The sequence below is a fragment of the Furipterus horrens genome, unplaced genomic scaffold (genome assembly GCF_987537825.1).
Source record: "Furipterus horrens unplaced genomic scaffold, mFurHor1.1.pri manual_scaffold_2, whole genome shotgun sequence".
In the NCBI taxonomy this organism is placed as follows: Eukaryota; Metazoa; Chordata; class Mammalia; order Chiroptera; family Furipteridae; genus Furipterus; species Furipterus horrens.
Window position 1 is genome coordinate 89,764,025 of NW_028327172.1, and position 18,523 is coordinate 89,782,547.

The following is an 18,523-nucleotide window of genomic DNA, read 5'->3' on the forward strand; positions in this document are numbered from 1 at the left end:
ATCAGAGGACATAGGGATTTAAAAATAAGCGGCAGACATTTTAGCGGGGCGGACTATGTGCATTTGACTGAGGCTGAGGCTGACTGTGCGGATTACAAAAGGACTAACTATACAGTTTACAAGGAGGCTGAGAATCCACGAGGTTCTGGATTAAAAGCTGGTGGACCCCATAACATAGACGAGGTCTCCCCAATCAGGATTGAATGACTGGCAGCTACTGGTAAAGCTGAACTGTGTTTGGAAAGTAGGGAAAGGGTTTCTCTGACTTTTCTAGAACTAGCCACGTTTGGTAGGGGGGAGGCAAGGATATGTGTTTATGGGTGTTTTAAAGAACATAAGACTTAACAGAAATCCGCAAATAACTAAATCTATATAACTGTTAAATAAACTATTCTTTTTCTTTTCACCAAACTCTGGTATTGAGAGTGATAATTCTGGCGGCGGGCAATTGGGCCCCTAACTAAAGAGCCCATGGGTTTGTTTTCAATTGGAGCAGCCCAGGAGTTCTGTAACAAACTAATCCCAATAATTTACTTTATTCCATCAAATGTTTAGTACTTATTATCCCACTAGTATTGTGTGCGTGTGTGTACCTAAAAAGTCCATGAGAGAGCTTTGGATAGTCTGGGGGCTATGACACTTTCAGGACCAGATCTATGACGCTCCAGGCAGCTGAGTCACTCTTTTTGCCTTTTTTCCTGCCTCCCCCATATCAGCTTTTCAAAAGGTGTTAGCTAAAAGCAAGCCCTAGATCTCCCATTCCATTGGGATGACATGAATGAATCTTCAAAAGATGGAAACAATATAAAAAAATTTTAGTGTTCATATGTATATTGGAATATTTTCTGTTAGACTTCTAAAAATTACAAATTGCTAATTTCTACTATGTGAATGGGAAACTTAAGTACTGTGGGGACACAAAGTGATATAAATGCAGTTGTTTCCCTCAAGGATTCTGCTTTAGCATATTAAAGCACCTTGGTTGAATATGAAGGAAGAGAGATGTGTAAGACAGGTCCCCACTCTTAAACAGCTTCCTGGTGAGTGGGAAAAGTATATATATACACAACCAGCTAGACTATAAGCCAGAATAAAATAAGCACTACAGGTCTAAATAACAAATGAAAGGAAGAGTGGGAGAACTAACTAGGGAGACTCATGGAAGATTGAATTGTGAAGCAGTATCTGGTAGCAGAGGAGCAAGTTTTCAGTGGAGTTCAAGTAAATCTAAGGTCTCAGAGAACTGAGACCCTTGTGAGGTCAGAGTGTTCCTGAAGAACGGTTCTTGGGGGAACAGGGTCTTCATAGTGAAACTTTGCACCTGAACAACTTCCTGTGGAAACTGCTCCCCTATCCCTAACTGCTCTGCCCACTGATAGCTCCCTCCTGCATCCCTGGGTTCTGGCCATGAATTCTCGCCTTCCTTCATTTCATGTCTTCTCCTCCCCTTAAGATTAGAAACCCACACTCTAGGAATATTCTGTTATTCTGGAGTCCAGTGATGATGTATGGGCAGGGCCACAGCAATTTTACCTCCCATCTCCATCATTCCTTACAGTGAAATCCAGGGATGCTCCAGGCTCCCTCACTACCCTGGCACAGGCATCCTCTTGGTGATGTGCCAGGTTCTGCCTAGCTCTGCAACTCTCCACTTTAAAGGGCATTGCTTACTCCCAGGTACTCATTCCTCAGACTACCAACTGGAGAGATATTTAACACCTTCCCTATTTGCCTCTCTGAGGAAGACACTGTGTGCCAAAGTCCTTGCAATATGTGTGTGGAGAAGAAGAATCTCTTGGGGAATGATGATTCCTTCAAATTATTTTGTAGGATTTTCCTTCCCCTTCCTCCAGAAAGCAGTGACAAGCCTCTGTGCTATAGAGATGAAATCCTCTCTATCTCATTTTTAAAAACATTTTATTTATTTATTTTTAGAGAGAAGGAAAGGAAGAAAAACATCAATGTACAAGAGAAACATCCATTGGTTGCCTACCACACGTCCCCAACCAGGCATCTGGCCTACACCCCAGGCATGGGCCCTGAAACAGCAAACTTTTAGTTTGCAGGATGACACCCAACCCACTGAGCCACACCAGTCAGGCTGGCATCCATTCTCTTCATTCTAAGAAAAGGAGTACCTTTAACACCAGTTTTGGGGTGCTTATTGGGATATTAGATATTTGGAGGGCAGGTCCTCTAGCTAAATCTATTGATAGTCCAGGGCTACACTGCCAGATCTCTGCTCATTACCACTCCCTGTACACATACTTCATAGGCAGGAGCTGTTACTAAGGAAATATATTATTATTATTTTAAAAGACTTTATTTATATATTTTTAAAGAGAGGGAGAGAAACATCGGTGTGAGAGAAACATTGATTGGCTGCCTCTCTTACCTGCTTGAGCCAGAGACCAAACCCATAATGCAGGCATGTGCCCTGACCAGGAATCGAACTAGCAGCCTTTCACTTTACAGGAAGACGACAAACCAACGGAGCCACACTGGTCAAGGCAGAAATATATTATTTTTTAAAAACAAGCAGCCCCACCCTGGCTAAGTGGCTCAGTTGGTTAAAGCATCATCCGGATATGCCAAGATTGTGTGTTTGATCCCCAGTCAGGGCACATACAAGAAGCAATCAATGAATGCATAAGTAAGTGGAACAGCAAAACCAGTATTTGCCTCTCTCTCCCGTCCTCTCTCTTTAAAGTCAATTAAAAAAAAAAAATCTCAGCCCCAGTCCTAGCTCTGGCTTAGCCGCTGCCCCGGGGGAGCATGGCCCAGGTGGGCCGTGGGGCAGGGGAGGGCTACCCCGGGGCTGGGCGAGCGGGCTCGGGAGCTCTCCGGGACTAGGTACCCGGGACTGGTGGGGGCCACAGATCAATAAGAGGTGGTCCTGGGGGTCGCAATGCCGGGGTCCTTCTCTCCGTGGTCAGGTTGCTCCTCGGTCCGACACTCCGACTCAGTTTAGTGGCCAGTCCGCGCCGGACTCCTCCCGCCCACGACGCGGGGTCCGCAGGACCACGGCAGGGACTCGTTTGCAGAAACTAGGGGGCTCCGGGCCGGCACCAACTCCGAGAGGGATGCGTGCGCAGAGCTGACACTGACACCAAGTAGGCCCAGGCTTGGAAAATATCTCCAGAACAAGCTCACACCAGCAAGGAGGTTAATGGGGTGTTCCTGTGTCCTAGCTCCAAGGGGTCGTGGAGTCGGGGTGGTAGAGGGGGAATAATATTCCGTGTTCTAGTCTCAACCTCTACCAGGTTCAAGTTCTGATTTCTGGTCGGTATCAGCTGGACATTTGCCAGGCACTTCTGTCTAGGAGGGTGCTCTGCACCTACACGCTCAGGATCTAACTTCGGCCAGGAAATGGCAAGGAAGTAGCTGCTGCTCCTGGGAGTGTTGGGAGGGGCAATGCAGTCCACAGGAGTCTGGTTCTTAACCCCACAGGCTTCTAAACTATAGAAATCTAAGCATAGGGGAAAGCGGAGGCGGAACTTCAGGTATGTGAAAGTTCCCTCTTGCGGTGAGCTCTGGGTCTGTGGAATACCCTTATTCCAGCCTGGGGCGGGGTGGTCCAAGGTCCCGCCCATTTTCAACCCGGGCACCACCTCCTCCCGCCTTCTCCCTCCTGCCCTCCTCCAGAGGTTTAGCTTGGGGCTCTTCAAGCCCCACCCCGCGCGGGTGCGGCCCCTTTAAGGGTGGGTGGGGCGCCGGTCATGTTGTCAGTGTCAGCTCTGCGCACGCATCCCTCTCGGAGTTGGTGCCGGCCCGGAGCCCCCTAGTTTCTGCAAACGAGTCCCTGCCGTGGTCCTGCGGACCCCGCGTCGTGGGCGGGAGGAGTCCGGCGCGGACTGGCCACTAAACTGAGTCGGAGTGTCGGACCGAGGAGCAACCTGACCACGGAGAGAAGGACCCCGGCATTGCGACCCCCAGGACCACCTCTTATTGATCTGTGGCCCCCACCAGTCCCGGGTACCTAGTCCCGGAGAGCTCCCGAGCCCGCTCGCCCAGCCCCGGGGTAGCCCTCCCCTGCCCCACGGCCCACCTGGGCCATGCTCCCCCGGGGCAGCGGCTAAGCCAGAGCTAGGACTGGGGCTGAGACCGGAGCCCGCGCAGAGAGCATGGATCCGGGCTGGTGGCAGCGAGACTTGGGCTGGGCGGCTCTGCTGATCCTTTTCGCTGCCTCGCTACTGACGGTGTTCGGCTGGCTGCTGCAGTATTCCTGGGGCTTGTGTCTGGTGCGGGCCCCCGGGGCCCGGAGCCCGGGACCCACCTTAGCTGCCGAGCCCGCGGGCTCCTTGCGGAAGCTGGGAGTGTGGCGCTCGCTGCTAAGACTATGGGCCACTCGGGCCGGCGCCCCGGAGGAGCCAGGCGTCCGGGGCCTCCTGGCGTCACTTTTCGCCTTCAAGTCTTTCCGGGAGAGCTGGCAGCGGGCTTGGGTGCGAGCGCTCAATGAGCAGGCCTACAGGGATGGGGTGAGTTGGACAGAACACCTAGGTGGTCCCTGCACTCAGCCTTTCCTTCCAGGGGAGGGACTGCTCGCCCATACCAGGAGGTCCTGATGGGGGTGGGGCTCAACTGGGGAACCCCATGGCTACTCTTCCTTTCTGGGATTAGAGAAAAGGGTGCAGGTGAGGCTGGAGGTTATAGAAATCCAGCTGTGTCCCAAATTCTCTATTTTTGTGGTCAAGGTACTCTGGCTCCAACCCCCTGCACAAATTGCTATTCTCATAGCAAAGCTAATCCCTGTACCTGAGGGCACTTCCGCCTAGTCTGTGCAGATTAGGTTTGTGGGTGGCAAGGGTAGAAGGGAGACAGGTGCACCTTCCCAAGGAATTTGCCTGGTTCTCCTGCCACCACACCCAGGTAACATTTCGTGTCCCAAATCCCTGGTGTGATCAGGTAGATTCCCAAAGAGCCTGAATTACATCCCATTCTCACCCTTCAGTAAGTCACTGCTGCAATCCAACACATCTTTTTCCATGCTGATGTTTTGAGGGGAAGGTGTTTAGGTAGAGAGCAAATTAAAAATCCATGTTCTTCCCAGTACATGAGCCTAGAGCTGCCCTTGAGAATCAGTCATAAGCTAGCCTAGCCTACTTCCTCCCCTTGCACCGTGGGCATTTGGCCTCCCAGGAGGTAAGAGTAGAAAGCTTGCTCATAAGACTGAGAGGTGGGTTAGGAGGTAGAGGTCTCCCACTCATGGGGCCCCCACCCATCCTGGCCCAGTAATCTCTCCCTGCCTTTAAATCCATCAGGCCCCTTGCTTAGAGGGTTCTCCATTTCCAGCCACCACTACTGTGAAGGCTTTATTGGCTCCCCAGATGCCTAGTGGCCACACAAGAAGTTGTTCTGTCTCCTGCCCAGCTGGCCAGCAGAAACCCACATGGCATCTTTCAGTCAACATCTTGAACTCATACCTCCACTATGCTCTCCCTGTACCTTGTTCCTGGGTCAGGAGTGACTCCCTAGGGCAGCTGACTCAACTGGACATTGGTCTCGGTTGCAGGGGTGGGGAGATTGAGGTTACAAGTATTCACCTCTCCATTTCCCTGGGCCTGGCCTTCAAACGGGACAACTGCAGGAGCAATGAAATTGACTTCCTTTGTTTTGCCAGGCAAATGAGCCCTGTGGATTTGTTTCCTCCCATTTCAAGACTCAAGGAAGAGCTGCCAGCTCAGTCTGTGTCCCCTGCTCAATTCTTTCCATTTTGCTCTCCAGATAGGGCCACAGTAGGTTGCTTCCACTACTGTGGAAGAATTAGGAAGCTCTTTCAAGACCTAAGCTAAGCAGCTTTTTGCTCCCTAATACCACCCTGCTGTCTGCCTTGAAGAATTAGCCAGGCACTTGACACTTGAGCCCTTTCAGTTTGCTTTTCTTCCCAGTCCCTCTGGTAAAGTTCCCCAAGGCCATATTGAGCTGTCTTCATCTCCAAGAATACAGATAGAGTCATAGTCTTGTGCATCCACATCCTATTTACCTGAAAGAAGTCTTAGCCTTGTTTCTTTAGCTCATCTTGACTAAGTGGCTTTACTGCTTTTACCCTTAGCTCAGCCTAGTCTCTCTCTGCCTAGCTATTATAAATAGGTGGCAACCAACACCTTTATTGTTTTTTTCTATGCATCCCTTTCTTTGAGTGTAGGATGGAGGATGAAGAGGAAGTTGGGGGAAGAAGAGGGAAGCTCCTGGTATTCCAGGAGGAATGTAGGATCTTCTGCTCAAGGTAATCTGGTCTCTGAGATAGTTTAGCTTCCCAGTTCTTCTTAGCAGTTGCAGGCCCCTTGAAAGGTGAGATTCAAGGAGAGAACTTCTATTTTAAAGTGCTGAGCCAAGGAGGGGTCAGAAGCCAACCTGCAGCTGAAACCTCAGCAGTGCCAGAACCCAGCCAGCAACTGAGCAGGTCAGCCCTGCAGGGAATAGCTCCAGAGACCTGATCCTATGTCCACATTACTCCCTCAGAGCTCCATCCAAATCGCCTTTGAGGAGGTGTCCCAACTCCCACCCAGAGCCAGCATTAGTCATGTGACCTGCGTAGACCAATCAGAGCACACCATGGTAAGGGTCTGATGGGCAATGCCTTCTTTAGGGTGCCAGAGGGGGCTGATTCCAAGAGTTCCTTTTAGTAGAAGGGTTCGTAATCTGAAGTCAGTGAATAATTTAGGGATCCAAGGATTGGCTTCAGGAGGTCTGAGATCCCATTAAAGTTACATGCAAAATGTAGGACGTGTGTTTATATCTGCATTTTTCTGGAGAGAGGAGTCTTTGTCTTTTATATGATATGGACCTGTGGCCCCAAGGGAGTGAAGTGTCAAGGATAACTGAGCCCTGGTCGGGGAACTCAGTTAGAGCATCAACCTGATATGCCAAGGTTGTGGGTTTAATCCCTGGTCAGGGCACATACAAGAATTAAATATTGAATACGTAGATAAGTAGAACAACAAGTCAATGTTTCTCTCTCTCTCTCCCGTCCTTTCTCTTTAAAGTCAATTAAAATTTTTAAATAAAAAAAGAAAAGAAAAAGAGCAACTGAAGTGGGGAGGGGTCTGCTGAGCCATTACAGGTCAGGATTGAGCATCCTTCCTTCATGCCTAACCCTCTTTTCCTCCATGCCTTGCCTGTCTCAGGTACTGCATTGCCAGCTCTCTGCTGACAAGGTGATGTTCCCAGTTTCTGTGACCCAACAGTCCCCAGCTGCTGTCTCCATGGAGACCTACCACATCATTCTGACACTGCCACCAACACAGGTGGAGGGGATGTGGGAAACAGCGTTGGGCAGGGGGTAGTTCAGTTGCCTCAGCCTTTTCAGTTTGATTCCTTTCTGAGATGGAATTTCGGAAGGGAAGGTCCTGGAGAGTCAGCTCAGCTCCTTTGTCCCTGTCCCCAGCTGGAAGTCGGTCTAGAAGAAATCCCTGGTGAGGGGCTGCTTGTATCCTGGGCCTTCATTGTTCGCCCAGATCTCAACCTGAAAGTGCTTCCCAAGCTGCAGGCCAGAGAGGTAAGGGAGAAGGGCTGGGGGTGCAGGGAAAGGCAGGAGAGGGAGCTGGGGGCCCCACCTCTTTTTTCTCCTTTTCTCCTCACTGCAGAGAGGTGAGGAACAAGTAGAGCTCTCCACTATTGAGGAACTGATTGAGGATGCCATAGTCAGCACCCAGCCAGCCATGATGGTCAACCTCAGGGCTTGCTCTGTCCCTGGAGGTCTGGTGAGTAGGCGCCTACTCAAAGCAAATAATTTGCAAGCATAGTGTCTTCAGGGTACTATGTCGGAATTCTTTTTTTTTTTTTTTTTTTATCTCCTTCTGCTCTTAGTTACCCAGTAAGAAGCCACCCATGGTGTCCCAGACACAGCCAGCCATCCCCAGATCTACACAGTTATTCCTACGGCAGCTTCGAGCATCACACCTGGGAAGCAAGCTGGAAGGTGAGAGCTAGAAATGGTTGGGGCACTGCCAAGGCTATGGTTGCAGGCTTTCTCTGCCCCTCTGCCAGGATATGGCATTTCTCTTCCTCAGTCGCTTCCCATCTTTGATCTGAGCATCTACTAATTTTGTTCCCTCACAGGCACTGGGGAACTATGCTGTGTAGCTGAGCTCGACAACCCCATGCAACAGAGGTGGACCAAGCCCACAAGCGCTGGTCCGGAGGTGGAATGGACTGAGGACCTGGCACTGTAAGGAGTGACTTCTTCACTCCCACCCCTGCTCTCCCATGGGCAAACTGAGAATCACCCCCTTCCAGCATAGCCCTGGCATGAACCAGCTCTGTTTTCACTAAACCTTGGTGTATGCTTTTTGTATGCCAGGCCCCAACCTAGGTCCTTGGTATACAGACATGACCAAAATACACTCCCCACTCTGATTTGATTTCAGTCTCAAGACAGATACAGATAAATGTGAGGAAGATGGTGTAAATACTCCAGTTGAGGTTTACAAAAAGTGCATGGGAGTGCTTAATGGGGGAGGTTAATTCTTATAGGGGAATAAGGATTAGAGTAGGCCTCATGGAAGAAATGATATTTATACTGCACCTTAGCCCTGGTCAGTAGCTTAGTTGGTTAGAGCATTGTCCCGATACGCCAAGGTTGCAGGTTCGATCCCCAGTCAGGGCACATACAAGAATCAACCATAAATAAGTGGAATAACAAATCAGTGTACCTATCTTATCTGTCTCTTTCTCTCTCCCCCAATACCTCTCTCTTCCTCTCTCTTTTTCTAAAATCAACTTTAAAAACCCATACCTTAGAATAAGAGTAGGATTTCAGCAGACTGTGAGGGACAAGTGTTCTTGGCAGGGGGAAGAGCTTGAGCAAAGGAAAGATGGTGGTTTGGCCTAGAGAGGCTTGGAAGGTAGGGTGGGGTAGGACCAGGGAGGATTTGAATGCCCAGCTAAGGAGTATGCTCTCCAGTCAAGCCCTGTCCCATTCTCTTGGGAAGAGGAAATATTTGGAGGGCAGGAGTTAATGTTTGGAGCACTTGTATCATCTTATTTATGTACATCTCTTTCTGCCTCTGTCTTGTGATCAGCTAAGGGTAGATTCCCTTTGCTAACCCTCCTCCTCCCTGCCCCTCCTTTTTGCCACAGGGATCTGGGCCCCCAGAGCCGGAAGCTGTCCCTCAAAGTGCTGAGGAGCAGCAGCTGTGGAGACAGTGAGTATGAGGCAGGACAGAGCACCTCTGGGTGGGCGCTGAGTGGAGCCTGATCGTGGGCCCAGCTCACAGTGCTACCCCCTTTCCCCAGCTGAACTCCTAGGCCAGGCCACACTGCCTGTGGGCTTCCCTTCCAGACCACTGTCCCGAAGACAGGTGTGCCCACTTAGCCCTGGGCCGGGGAAAGCCCTGGGACCAGCAGCCACCATGGCAGTGGAGGTGAGAAGCTGATCCCTGGGGGAAGGCGGGAGGAGACAAGGAACGGCAGTCTTTGAGGCCTGGCCTCTTTGCTTTTCCACCCCTTGACAGCTTCAGTATGAGGAGGGCTTATCCCAGAACCTGGGCACTCCCACCCCCTCCACTCCACGCCCCAGCATCACACCTACCAAGAAGATTGAGCTGGACCGGACCATCATGCCCGATGGCACCATTGTCACCACAGTTACTACTGTCCAGTCCCGGCCTCGTGTAGATGGCAAACTAGGTAACAAGGAGAAGCCTGAGAGCACAGCTTTAGCCATGGGCCCCGAACTGCAGATCCATGGCAGGATAGGGAAAGGGCAAAGGAAAGCACTCTTGCAGCTACCCCTGGTTTTTGGCTACATCTTCCTCTGTGTCCTTGTCTCTCTCAAACTTTCTCTTACATCCTTCCATTTGCCCAACTATTCCCCTCCAACTTCTGTCCTGGATCCAGAAGCCCATTGCATGTGACACTCGCACTTCCACCTCCCCAAATACCCTCTGTCTTTTCAGAAGTTTGTTTCCCTCTCCTTTGTAGGCCTAACTGCCTAAGCATCCCTCACTGTACCCTTAACCTTCCAGTACCCTGTGGGATTCTTCAACATACCTGGTGGCCCCCATGGTATTTCTTCTACTCAAGGGGGTCTTCTATGACATTTCTCCTATCCCTATGGGTCCCATGGAATTCCCCCTGCCATCTCTGCACCTCTCGGTATTTTTATGGTTTCTCCCCAAACCCTCAGTGGGCCCCACAGCACTTTCCCACACTCCCATTGGTTCCTATAGTGTCTTTTTGTCCCAATGGCATCTTATTCACTACTGTGATTAATCACCTCTTAGTCACCCCTGCCCTGAGTCACCAAAATCTACATCTCAACAAATGCTGGGGGTGGGGGCCACTCTAAAGCACCTCCCAGCTCACTGACCCTCCCCCACCCACCAGACTCCCCCTCCCGCTCCCCGTCCAAGGTGGAGGTGACTGAGAAGACAACTGTGCTGAGTGAGAGCAGTGGCCCCAACAGTACCTCCCACAGCAGCAGCCGTGAGTGGAGAACTGGGAAGTGTAAATACTGGCTGGTACTGGGTTCCAGAGTCAAAAACCAGTTTGGGTGGGGCACAGGAGTTCAAGTCACGTTGTCCGCCCTCTGTATCCCCAGCAGGGGAGAGCCATCTTTCCAACAGCTTGGACCCTGTAGCAGAGACAGCGATTCGCCAGCTGACTGAACCCAGTGGACGAGCAGCCAAGAAGACACCCACTAAGCGTAGCACTCTCATTATCTCTGGTGTCTCCAAGGTAACAGGCCTCTGGGGAGAGGAGCTCAGATCAGGAGAAAGCCCTGATGGGTCACTCTGATCCATTAAAATTTGACCCTCTTGCCAGGTGCCCATTGCTCAGGACGAGTTGGCACTGTCCCTGGGCTATGCAGCATCTCTGGAAGCCTCAATGCAGGATTACGCAGGGAACAGCGGAGGTCCCTCTTCGCCTCCCTCAGATGACCCACCAGCCATGTTTCCAGGACCCCTAGATGCTCTCTCCAGTCCCACAAGTGTCCAGGAAGCAGATGAGACAACACGTTCGGACATTTCTGAGAAGCCGTCTGTGGATGATGTTGAGTCAGAAACAGGATCTACTGGTGCCCTAGAGACCCACAGCCTCAAGGATCACAAAGGTGGGGAGATATTAGCAGTTCCCCATTCTTTTATTTTTATTAATTTTAGAAAGAGAAAGGAAGGGAAAAAGAGAGAAACATTGATTTTATTGTTCCACTTATTTATGCATTCATTGGTTGATTCTTATATGTGCCCTGATTGGAGATTGAACCTGCAGTCCTGGCATATTGGGATGATGCTCTAACTAGCTGAGCCAGTCAACCAGGGCCTTCCCTCACCATCTTTTATACCCAGAATCATGACCTGGGTCCTACTGGACTCTTAAGAATATGAAAACCTCAAGCCAATTTGCCTTGTCCTTCCTCTCCTTAGGGATTGCCAGGGATCCTAGCCTGTTTCAGCTAAGCTAAAGTAGAGAGGGAACTTGATGCTTTGGGTCCTATGGCATCATTTACCACCATTTCCCCCTGTGTGTTTAAGTATATATCTCCCTTCCCTTGTTCTTTTTTTTATTTCTTCCCTTTTATTATGTACTCTTTCCTTGTGTGTATAAGAAATCCTACCCTGGGCTAACCCTAGGAGTGTCCCTCTAGCAGCGACACAGTTTGTGGATAGCTGTGGTACTTCTTCTAACCTGTAAAGATGAAGGGCTTGCCCCCAAACATCTTCATCCCTCTGTCAGTGAATCTATCAATTACAGATGTATTTAACGATTTATGATTTAAGCCTGCATCACTTCTTGGGATAATGAGATTCCTAAATCCAAAGTCTGCTGTGTAAGCACCTTCCTCTTTATATTGGTCTGAATTTACCTCTTTGAAGTTTTCTGGATGCACTCCTTCCTGCTCACATCCTGGAATTTTGTCAGTTAAGTCAGTTTCAGCCAACCTTGTTTCTTCGTGTCTGCCTCTAAGGATGGTTTTGTAAGAAACACCCTCTGCTCAGCCTTTGTCTTTTCATAGTAAAGAGGCCCAGTTTTCAGTCTGTCCTCATAGAGCAGCTGGCCACATAACATTTCTCCTCAGGGCCAGCAGCCAGGAGTACCCACAGAATCACATGAGCACCACCATTTTTTCCTCAGGAAAGATAAAGGACATGTTTTGTCTCTACTTTCTTTCTTAAGGAAGCCTGGCTTCTAGGCCAAGGGTCTGGTTCTGTTCTGCATCGTTGACCCCTCCAAGCTTGATCTTTTCTCTGCTCCCCACCTCCCCCCTCCCCCCTTCATGCCCCTCTCTCTGCCTCAACCTCCCCTCTTCCCCCACAGTGAGTTTCCTGCGCAGTGGCACCAAGCTCATCTTCCGACGGAGACATCGACAGAAGGAAGCTGGTCTGAGCCAATCACACGATGACCTCTCCAACACGATGACCACACCCAGTGTCCAAAAGAAGGCTGGTAGCTTTTCGCGCCGCCTTATTAAGCGCTTTTCCTTCAAATCCAAACCCAAGGCCAATGGCAACTCCAGCCCCCAGCTTTGAGGGCACTCCTCACCTCCTGAGCTAGGAGAGGGCAGGTGTCCTCTCAGCCCATTCCCCACATCCCATCCCATTCCCCTTCCTGCATTCCCAACAGCCTAGCCCAGGGAAGCCCTCTGGGTTCCAGGAAGCCCTGTCTGTCCCAGGCTGTGGGGCCAGTGGGAAGGGTACTTGCAGAGGGAAGTATGTGAGAGATGAGCACCTGTTGCTGAGAACATAGAGGGAGTGGGTGGCTAGGAGTCAGACGAGGGCTCTGTCCTGGCATGTGTGGGCATTCCTCAGAAATGTTTGCCTGCTGTTGATACTGGCCCCTCAGAAAGTCCCAGAGTGCTCAGGTCCTCAGCTGGTCCTTTCCTTATTTATTCTCTTTTTTATTTATATGTGTGGCCTAGGGCCCTCAGTGAACAGATAATAGAAGGCATCTCTCCCAGGTAACCCTTCTTTCTTGTTTCAGAAGGATAGGCATTTCCCTTTGGGATGGAGCTCCCACACCTTCCTTAGATTCCTCCTCTAACCATGGTGTCTCCAAGGACATTGGAAGCTCAAAGAAAGTTGGGCCAGTGCCTGGGATGAGAGGGCAGCTTCTCCCTACCTCTCTGCCTCCACTTCTGCTCCTCATCCCTTCTTTCCCTTTTATTATCATTTTTGTACTTGACACCTTCTCCATGAGCAGTGGCTCTTTTAGAAGGAAGGATTCAGGGGTTTGGTGGGAATCCTTCCCCAGACAAATGGCTTTGGGGGCTTTATTTAAAGACTGTGATGATGGAGCATAAGAAAGGTTTCACCTTGATGTGTTGGGAGATGATGCTGTCCATTGCTGTCTTGAAGGCTTGGAATTTAATTTATTAAAAGTCAAATTAGAATTTATGAACTGGGCAACTGGTTATCCTTTGAAAGGCAATGGGGTAGTGAGGCTGTGGTGTTGATAGAGTGAAAGGATCAAGAGACAGGGCCTAGGTAGTGATGTAGGTTAGGTGACACACATATTGGGTCTGCTAAGAAGTTCCTGCAGGGAGGAAGTGACACATAGAAAGAGGATGAGAGAACAAGAGTCTGAAAGATGAAGTTATAGCAAAAAGTCAATTAGAAAAGAGTAAATTGGCTAATACAGGCATCTTCATCTTCATCCCTTTCTTGAACAAGCTGTTCCTTCCAGGGTATAACAGAGCCCAGAGCATGGACTCGATCTCGACTGCCTGGATTTGACTCCAGCTCCACTAATTACCTCTGTGACCTTGAGCAAGTTTTGTAACCTCAGAGTGCCTCAGTTTTTTCATCTGTAAAATGGGGAATGTGATAATAGTAGCTATCTTTGGTTGTAGATGAGAAGTAGGTAACTGTTACCTCAGAAGAGACAGGTTGGAAGGGGGAAGTCTTTTAAAAGTTTTTCAGTTACAGTTGACATTTAATATTAATTGAGTTTCAGATGTACAGCATAGTGGTTATACATTTATATAATTTATGAAGTGGCCCCCAGATAATTCTAGTACCCAACTGGCACCATACATAGTTATTACAACATTATTGATTATATTCCCCATGCTGTATTTTACATCCCCATGGCTATTTTGAAACCACCAATCTGCACTTCTTAATTCCTTCACTTTTTAAAACACATTTACTTTAAAAAAATATTTTATTTTATTTTTAGAGAGAAGGGAAGGCAGGGAGGAAGAGAGGGAGAGAGACATCAATGTGTGGTTGCCTCTCATGTGCCCCTGTCTGGGGACCTGGCCCACAGCCCAGGCATGTGCTCTAACTGGAAATCAAACCAGTGACCTTTTGGTTCTCAGGCTGGCACTGAATCCACTGAGCCACACCGGCCAGGACTCCTTCACCTTTTTCATCTAACTCCCCAACCCTCTCCTATCTGGCAACCATCAGTTTGTTCTCTATCTATGAATCTGCTTCTGTTTTATTTGTTCACTTATTTTGTTCTTTAGATTCCACATATACATGAAATCCTGTGGTGTTTGTCTTTCTCTGTCTGGCTTATTTCACTTAGCATAATACCCTGTAGGTCAATCAAAGTTGTCACAAATGGTGAGTTTATTCATTTTTATGACCAAGTAATATTCCATTGTATATGTGTACCACATCTTTCTTATCCAATCATCTATCAACAGACACTTAGGTTGCTTCCATGTCTTGGCTATTGTAAATAACACTGCAGTGTAAATAGGGTGCATATATTTTTTTGAATTAGTATTTTGGATTTATTCAGATAAATACTCAGAAATAGAATTGCTGAGTCATAAGGTAGTTCTATTTTTAATTTTTTTGAGAAGTCTTGATACTGTTTTCCATAGTGGCTGCACCAGTTTGTGATTAGTAGGGGGAAGTCTTATAAGGGTTTCATTATAATAAAAATTCTTTCATTTCTAAATGTGGGCCAGTTTCAGAGAGTTATGGATACTAGCAAACTCTATGTCCCTGGTTCCTGTTCTATGGGACTTATGCAGGACTTGAAACAGGCAAGCTGCTGCGGGTACCAAAGCACTAGACCAGGGACAAAAAACCTGAGTGTGCCACAGACACACCACGTGACCGTAAGCAGACCGCTTTCTGGTCCTCAACTTCCTTGGCTCTAAAATGAAGGGTGGCCTAGATAATTATTCAGGTCACTCTCAGCCTTATCTACAACATAGAGGGCTCAGGGTACATACTTTTGGGAGGCAGCATGAAACTGTTAATATTCCCCATAATCCTGTCCATACTAGTCACAGAATATGGGATATTTAGAAAGAGTGGCAGAGTGTGAATATTTGATTAATTTGAATATAGTGATATACTTAACTCTAAGTCATGAAAACTCAGATTTATCAAGCTATTTCCCCTGATCTAAGGGATGCAATGCTCAGTGGTTCACAGAAGAGCAGTTTGTTTACCAACACGACAAGACACTGAATTTTAAATTTCACAAGAAATTCATTGATAGGAGAGCAGTTATTCAGATTCCCACTGGACCTGTGGATTGAGTAGGTGGTAACTGGAAATCGTACTCAGCTTCCAGTGCTGAGTTGCCCAGAGCTCAATGGAACCCATATTTTGTAGTGAAGAAGAGACTGATCACAAAAATAGTGACTTTGAAAGTGATTGCACAAGATACAGAAAACATAATTTAACCAACTATCCATTTTACACTTTCAGAACAGATCCACAGCTTTTGATGAGTATGAATTACGCTTTTTAAGTTTTTGTGGCAGCCTTTAAAGAACAAATCTCAGAATGTGTCTGAATTACCCAGCCAAAATTGAGGCTTATTTTCAAAAAAAGCAGATTGAGATGAACTAGACTATGCTAGACAGCAATACACTGTCAAATTTTGGAAATGTGGACCCCAAAACTATCTTGAAATTTTTGCTCTGTAAAAACGGTTTAAGTCTACACAACTCTGAGTGAATTTTTCTTCACAAAATTGCTAAATTAAAGCTAATAGCCATCTTCAGTGGTATAAATCTGAATTAAAATAAGATTGCCATCTCATGAAGTATTACTATAACCATGCCTTTGAATGAATAAAGTTGATGAAATATATTTTACTATTATATATTAAAAGAAAGACAAAGCCATAATTCACTGTTGTTAATAAACTTCATATACAGCCCTGGCTGGTGTGGCTCAGTGGATTGAGTGCTGGCCTGTGGACCCAAAGGTTCAATTCCCAGTCAGAGCACATGCTTAGGTTGTGGGCCAGGTCCCCAGTTGGGGGCAACTCATCAATGTATCTCTCACACATTGATGCTTCTTTTCCTCTCTTTTCCTCCCTTCCCCTCTCTCTAAAAATAAATTATTTAAAAAAAAACTTTATATACCAATTCCTGATTTAACTCTAACTTTTCTATTTTTTACTGCTATATTTTTAAATTTTAATTTAATTTTTAGAGAGAACAAGCAACAGAAAGGGAAACATCAATTTGTTCTTCCACTTGTTTATGCATGCATTCATTGGTTGATTCTTATATGTGCCCTGATCAGGGATTAAACCTGCAACCTTGGTCTTTGACTTTGCTATTTTTAATGGCATCTTTATTTTGTTTTATTTATTCTTAAATTTTAAAAATATGTTCATTAATTTTAGAGAGAGAGGAAGGGAGAGAGAGAGAGAGAGAAACTTCAATTGGTAGCCTCCCATACACACCCCTTCTAGGGATTGAACCTATAATCTAGGTATGGGCCCTGGCCAGGACTCAAACCCCAACCTTTTGGCGTATGGTACAACACTCCAACCAACAGAGGCACACTGGCGAGGCCACCTTTATTTTATTTATATTGAACATTTAATATATTTTCTAATGGTATAAATTATATAGGTTTATTTTTAGGTTAGAAAAATATAACACAATAAAATAGCTATTAATCCTAATGAACTTTACTAAGGTACAGAATTTAACAAATATATCTTGAATCCTTTCTGAGCTGCAGCTACTAGGCTAAGTGATGGAATTATATAGGTGAAGAACACATACAATACCTGCCCTCTCTCACTGAACTGAGTCTGGTGCAAACTGCAGAAAAGTAAACAGGCAAATACAATACATGATAGTGTTACTGAACAACAACAACAAAACAGAGGTTTGGCTGCCTGTTGCCACAAAAGCCAGTCTTGTGAGGAAGGTGCTGGTGTGAAAGGAAAGAGATTTATTCAGGTACCACGCAATCTGGGAGAATAGTGGGCTCCCTTCCCGAAGACTACCTCAATCTTCCAGCTCAAGCCTGCAGTTCTTTTAGTAATGGGGAGGGGAGGGCTTTTTTCCTAATCCCGTTATCTTTCCAGCTTTTGGTGCTTTTCCTCAGACCCCTATCCATTTATCTTTCTATATTTCCACACACCCAGGCCCTGTCCATCTTTCTAGTTTCTAACATGCTTGGGCCCTACCCATTTATCTTTTTAACTTTTCACATAAGCTTGGACCCTGTCATTCATATTTCTAGGTTTCAGCATGCTCAGTGTAAGAACCTCATTCTGCCACCATCTTTGCCAATGGGTGGAGACTCCCGTGGGGCTCCAGCTGACTGTTTTACAGTAACGTCTCCTCCTTCAAAACTCTGGACCCTTGTAAGATTACAATGGTAAATAGATGAAGGTCTCATTCTTCTGTCATTACTTCCTGCTGGCAAAGGACATAGTCTTGCCTATCTCTGGGTCCAGAAATTCTCACTATCTAATAAAGGAAGTGGCGGTCAGGAATGAAGGGAAGCCTTTACATAAAGGAAAAGGATTGCTGTCTTTGGAAGGCGGTACATGAGGTGTCTCAAGGATGACACTGCTAAACAAGCAAAGCTGGTAGACTGCTTCATGGTTTAAGAGATGGTGTTGCAGATAGGCTTCCAAAGCAAGACCTGTTGTGCAGAAAAACAAGTTTTTAGTGAGGGGTATGTCTAGTAGTGCAGGGGAATTGTGGTGAAATCAGAAACTGGAGAGACTGAAGGATCCTCATGATCTAACCTTGAGCAGTGGTATTATACCCAACAGCAGAATAAATTTGCTAAGAAAGCCACTGTCTGGGAAATAGAAAATAAAATAAAAAGAAACATTATCACTTAGCTTTGGGAGGCACTGTCCCCTTTTGAAAGAGGAACTTTAAATCTCCTTTAGGAGTTCAGGTCCAGCTTTCCCTTGTAGTATCACTAACAGCAGCAAGATCCAAGTCCTCTTCAGGTGGCACCCACTTTATCCATGTGTGGTGGATCCAAAGCTTGATTCCCATGAGCTTTAGGGAAGAGTGTGTTGTCAGCAGGATGTCATAGGGACCATTCCATTGCTCAGCTAACTACTGTTCAGGACCTCGAGTCTTCCACATCTTTAGTAAGACTCAGTCTCCCAGCTGGAATGGATATAAGAACTCATCAAGCAGGTAGATGGGCCTGCAATGAACAAACTTGTGCAGAATTGTTAGTGTTTGCCCTAGAAGTTGTACATATTGTTTGATTTTTGATTCACATTCTAAATCTAAAGGGGGTGTTCCTAAAACAGAAACTTGGAAGGGTCCCCCATAAACTATTTCAAAAGGGCTTAACTTAAGCCCACTTTGAGGTACTACCCTAATCAG

The 18,523-nt window shown here is 47.2% G+C and overlaps 1 protein-coding gene across 2 annotated transcripts; it reads left to right on the forward strand.

Annotated features, from left to right (window-relative positions):
* Positions 1 to 3,727: 3,727 nt before the first annotated feature.
* On the forward strand, positions 3,728 to 12,981 carry C2CD2L (C2CD2 like). Of its 2 annotated transcripts, none has more exons than XM_090266088.1 (14): positions 3,728 to 4,478; positions 6,463 to 6,558; positions 7,128 to 7,247; positions 7,388 to 7,498; positions 7,587 to 7,703; positions 7,810 to 7,921; positions 8,062 to 8,170; positions 9,082 to 9,146; positions 9,238 to 9,365; positions 9,456 to 9,630; positions 10,330 to 10,428; positions 10,544 to 10,680; positions 10,768 to 11,056; positions 12,262 to 12,981. In XM_090266088.1, the coding sequence occupies exons 1-14, from the start codon at positions 4,125 to 4,127 to the stop codon at positions 12,471 to 12,473; spliced, it is 2,124 nt and encodes a 707-aa protein (XP_090122214.1). In that variant the 5' UTR covers positions 3,728 to 4,124; the 3' UTR covers positions 12,474 to 12,981. The 2 variants fall into 2 exon arrangements, with proteins under 2 accessions (XP_090122214.1, XP_090122215.1); XM_090266089.1 differs by having other exon boundaries at positions 10,547 to 10,680.
* The last annotated feature ends 5,542 nt before the right edge of the window (positions 12,982 to 18,523 follow it).